Below are 4,674 nucleotides of genomic sequence, written 5' to 3'. Positions count from 1 at the left end.
GAATACGCGTGATTGGAACCAAATTTTGCATTTTCATATTGATGTATCCACTTTTTCTATTGGATGTATAACGGCACATCCAATATACATCCACTTTTGCTATTGATGTATATTGGCACAAACGCGTGATGAAAACATAGCATTTCTTGTTTACTATACTGATAGACAATTAAACATTGTTAAAAAATAATTATACAACCACTACACAAGAAGAGTTACGAATACTAATGCTATAGGCATTATCATTTGGCCAACCAATTCACCTTTTTGTTGCAAGATCTCAATTTTTGGGTCTCTTTTGAACATAAAATAAATGATTTTTCAATTTCACATGATTTTATTTTCATCATTTTAGCATAGAAAACTTATTGTGCAATGGTGCAATGTCTTACAGTGGAAAGCGTAGTCATTTCCAAATTTTGCCAGGTTAGATGGACACTTGGTGAAGACCTTACAGCCCATATCGAGGACCCACAGGGGGATAGGAAGGAGTGAGTAGACCCCTGTTTCAGTGTGATTAATCCTAGGACTGGAGGCTCCGCAGAATTTGTCCAAGGCCTCTCAGAAAACTTTGATGGAGTTCTCGTCACGAGAAAGCAGAGCATTGGTGTCCTCTGCAAATTTTGGGGGAGTTTGGGAGTGTAATGCCATTAATAAGTCCATGATGTCTAAGCTGTGGGATGAGGCAGTTGAGCCCATCAGCTGCTACTGCAAAGAGCAGGGGAGCGAGAGGGCATCCTCGAGGGACAGAACGGTTTAGAGGAAATGGGTTTGACAGAAAACCATTGTGACATACTTCACAAGCATTGGGCCGAATCCATGGCAGTCAAGCTTGCCAAAACAAATGACCACTGCAATCTGCCATATGGTTTATCAAGTCTTGCCCTGATTCCTAAGCATGCTCAAATGCTTCCCACATGGAGATGACAGACTCCATGAGCTTTTTGCCCTTTTATGAACCCTTTCTGTTTTGCAGAAATCCACCTCATGAAGGTGATCACGTTGGCTACAACCTTAGCAAAGACCTTATAACATGGTTAGGGGGCAGTGCCAACAAATTACATGAATATTATTATTGGGGACAGAGGCAGGGATCGATCACGATACCACCCCCCCCGCACACTAAGCTTTTTGTGCTATGAGAGCAGCCTCTGCGGGACGACATACTCTCAAGGTAAGACAGACGGCCTCCAAAACACAGTCTCTCTCTCTCTCTCTCTCTCTCTCTCTCTCTCTCTCTCTCTCACACACACACACACACACGCTTGTTTTCTCTTTTCTTGTTTTGATGTATTCCTCTGGTTTCGAGATGGCAAAATCCCCTGTAAAGATCACGCAAGTCAGATATTGAGAGGAAGAGAATGACAAGGACTCCATAGTAATGTACCTTTCTTTTGTGAACGCATTAAAAGCCTGTGCTAAGAATAAGGATTTGTTCCAAGGCAGTAGGATACATGCTGATATTCGCAATAGTGGGTTACTTGAGAAGAACGTGTGCTTAGGGAACGCGTTAGTCAGCATGTATGCCAAATGTGGTGCACTTGTTAGAGCACAACAAGTCATTGACGAGCTTCCTGTCCGGAATGTCATCTCTTGGAATACACTTATTGCAGGTTATGTGCAACATGGGCGGGGCAAAGAAGCTCTAGGTTGCTTTCTTCGGTTGCGAAGTGAGGGCCTCTCTCCAAATATGATCACCTATACTTGTATCTTGAAGGCTTGTGGCATTACGCAAGAAGCTGACATGGGTGAAAATATGCATGGTGAGATTATTAGTCAGGGGCTGTTGGAAAAAGATGTTGTGCTTGGTAATGCCTTGGTTGACATGTATGCCAAATGTGGTGAATTTACGAAAGCGCAAAAAGTGCTTGATGAACTTCCGGTCCGAAATGTGGTCTCTTGGAATGGTCTGATTGCAAGATATGTCCAACAAGGGCAGGGCAAAGAAGCTCTAAGTTGTTATTTCCGAATGCAAAGCGAGGGCCTCTCTCCAGATGCAATCACCTATGCTTGCATATTGAAGGCATGCGGAATTATACAAGAATTTGACATGGGCAAGCAGATTCACGATTTGATTGCTAGTCAAGGTTTGTTGGAAAAAAGTGTCATGCTTGGAAATGCTTTGGTTGATATGTATGCCAAGTGCGGTGCAATTGCAAAAGCACAAGATGTTTTTGACAAGCTTCCTGTACGGGATGTTGTTTCTTGGAGCTCATTGATTGGAGGGTATGCCCAACAAAGGCAAGGCTCGGAAGCTTTGGGCTGTTTCCAAAGGATGCGAAGTGAGGGCGTCTTTCCAAATGCAATAACGTATGCTTGCATTTTGAAGGCATGTGGTCTTATGCAAGACGCTACCATGGGCAAGCAAATTCATGATGAGATAGCCATTCAAGGGTTGTTGGGAACAGATGTTATGGTTGGCAATGCTTTGGTTGACATGTATGCCAAATGTGGTGCATTCACGAAAGCACAAAATCTACTTGATGGGCTTCCTGTCCGGGATGTTGTCTCTTGGAATTCACTCCTCTCAGGATATGTCCAACAAGGGAAGGGTGAGGAAGCTCTAGACTGTTATCAAAGGATGCGAAGTGAGGGCTTCTCTCCAAATGCAATCACCTATTGTTGCATCTTAAAGGCATGTAGCATCACGCAAGATGCTAGCATGGGCAAAAAATTTCATGAAGAGATTGTTAGTCAAGAGGTGTTTAAAAAAGATGTTGTGCTTGGCAATGCACTGGTTGACATGTATGCTAAATGTGGTGTCCTTGCAAAAGCACAACAAGTGCTTGATGAGCTTCCTGCCCGCGATGAAGTCTCTTGGAATTCACTCATTGTAGGATATACCCAACAGGGGAAAGGTGCACAAGCTCTGGGCTGTTTCCACCAGATGCGAAGCGAGGACTTCTTTCCAACTGTAATCACCTATTCTTGCATCTTGAAGGCATGTGGTATGATGCAAGAAATTGACATGGGCAAGCAAATTCATGATGAGATCATTGGTCAAGGGCTCTTGGAAAAAAACATCATTCTTTGCAATGCCTTGGTTGACATGTATGCCAAATGTGGTGTGCTTTTGAAAGCCCAAAACGTTTTTGATGAGCTTTTTGCACGGGACGCAGTCTCTTGGAATGCATTGATTGCAGGATATGCCCAACAGGGGCAGGGCCAGGAAGCGCTGGGTTGTTTTCAGCGAATGTGGAGCGAGGGTTTCTCTCCAAACGTAGTCTCTTGGAGTGCACTTATTGGAGGATATGTCCATCAAGGATTGACCAAGGAAGCTCTTGATTGTTTTCAATGGATGCAACAGGAGGGTACCGCCCCAGATTCAATCACTTTTGTTAATGTGCTCAATGCATGTAGTCACTCAGGCCTAGTGGATGAGGGCCAAACGTATTTTGATAACATGAAGGAAAAATATGGCATTACGCCCAACAATGAACACTACACTTGCATGGTTGACCTTTTGGGACGTGCAAGGCTTTTTGACAAAGCGATGGGGCTAATTAAAATGATGCCATCATCAGATCATCTGCCAGTTTGGACTGCTCTTCTAGGTGCGTGCCGAAAATGGGGAAATGTGAAGCTCGGAAGATTGGCGTTTGAGCATGCAGTACAACTTGATGCATGTAATGCTGCAGCATATGCAGTAATGACTAGTATTTATGCAGCTGCTGGCATGCAAGAGGAGGCACAAAACATTGAACACATGAGATTAAAAAATACGGCGTGGGAGCAGCCAGAACATAGCAACTGGGTTGATGGTAGTGGAAATGTTCATAAGTTTGTTGTTGGGGATACCATGCACCCGCAAAGCAAACAAATCTATATGAAGCTACAAGACCTTGAACTTCAATTGCCCCAACAAGGATATTCCTCAAATATTCAGGTCTCACAAAAGATTACTTTGGATTCCAAAATGCTTTGTCAACATACTGAGAAGTTGGCTATTGCTTGTGCAATCATCAACACACCACAAGGGAAAGATATACGCATCACGACCAACATGTGGGTTTGTGGGGATTGCCATGCTACTACCTCATTAATATCAAAGCTAGAAAACCGCAAAATAATGCTCAAAGATGCAAACTGCCTTCACATTTTTGAATGTGGGAGGTGTTCTTGCGGTGATTATTAACAATCCAAGTTCCAGGAATGTGAGTATTCATGTCATATCTAAGAGCAAATCTTGTTTTCAAGGGTTATAGTCTCTAGATTACTTGAGTCTGCCCTTAATCTCCAGAGTCATGACAGAAACTCAGTACGTTGAACTTTGTGTTGATGTATGCTCATGTGTGTGTGTGTGTGGTGTTGCGTTTGGGAGCATATGTTAGTACCTAGTTCTACACCCACTCTTGGGCACTGACGACGTTAAAGGGGATGTCGTGGTATTTAGTCAATACTCTGCATGATGAAGCTGATGGTTATATTGTCTTGTGGGTGACTACCATGGGTCTATACCTTGCACTCTCCTTTATGGGTGAATCTGGGCTTACCTTGGATTCATCTAGGTATATTTTTTAGTCGTATAGCGGACATGCAGACTTCACATTGTGAAGTTTTCGTCCGAGTTACGACCAGTTGATATTGTGCTAATTCTTTTTATCTTTTGTGGTGCGTATGTCCTATCAACTTCCTCATTTTTGTGCTACTTTTTCCGATTTAATTCTTCTTTAG

General features: G+C 43.0%; 1 protein-coding gene across 2 annotated transcripts; it reads left to right on the top strand.

Annotated features, from left to right (window-relative positions):
* The first annotated feature begins 401 nt into the window (after window positions 1–401).
* Window positions 402–4,424, top strand: LOC147428708 (pentatricopeptide repeat-containing protein At2g27610-like). 2 transcript variants are annotated; one of them, XM_086497161.1, is made up of 2 exons: window positions 402–1,174; window positions 1,614–4,424. In XM_086497161.1, the coding sequence occupies exons 1-2, from the start codon at window positions 1,063–1,065 to the stop codon at window positions 4,133–4,135; spliced, it is 2,634 nt and encodes an 877-aa protein (XP_086353287.1). In that variant the 5' UTR covers window positions 402–1,062; the 3' UTR covers window positions 4,136–4,424. The 2 variants fall into 2 exon arrangements, with proteins under 2 accessions (XP_086353287.1, XP_086353286.1); XM_086497160.1 differs by having other exon boundaries at window positions 402–4,424.
* Window positions 4,425–4,674: the final 250 nt, after the last annotated feature.

Source organism: Adiantum capillus-veneris, chromosome 23 (genome assembly GCF_014529385.1).
Source record: "Adiantum capillus-veneris isolate H3 chromosome 23, ASM1452938v2, whole genome shotgun sequence".
NCBI classification, from domain to species: Eukaryota; Viridiplantae; Streptophyta; class Polypodiopsida; order Polypodiales; family Pteridaceae; genus Adiantum; species Adiantum capillus-veneris.
Note: the sequence above shows the minus strand (reverse complement) of the source record. Positions and strands in the feature narration are given on the sequence as shown.

What these genes read in the sequence shown, in the direction of transcription:
- LOC147428708 (XM_086497160.1), top strand. Translation starts at nt 1,382, where the DNA reads ATGTACCTTTCTTTTGTGAACGCATTAAAAGCCTGTGCTAAGAATAAG.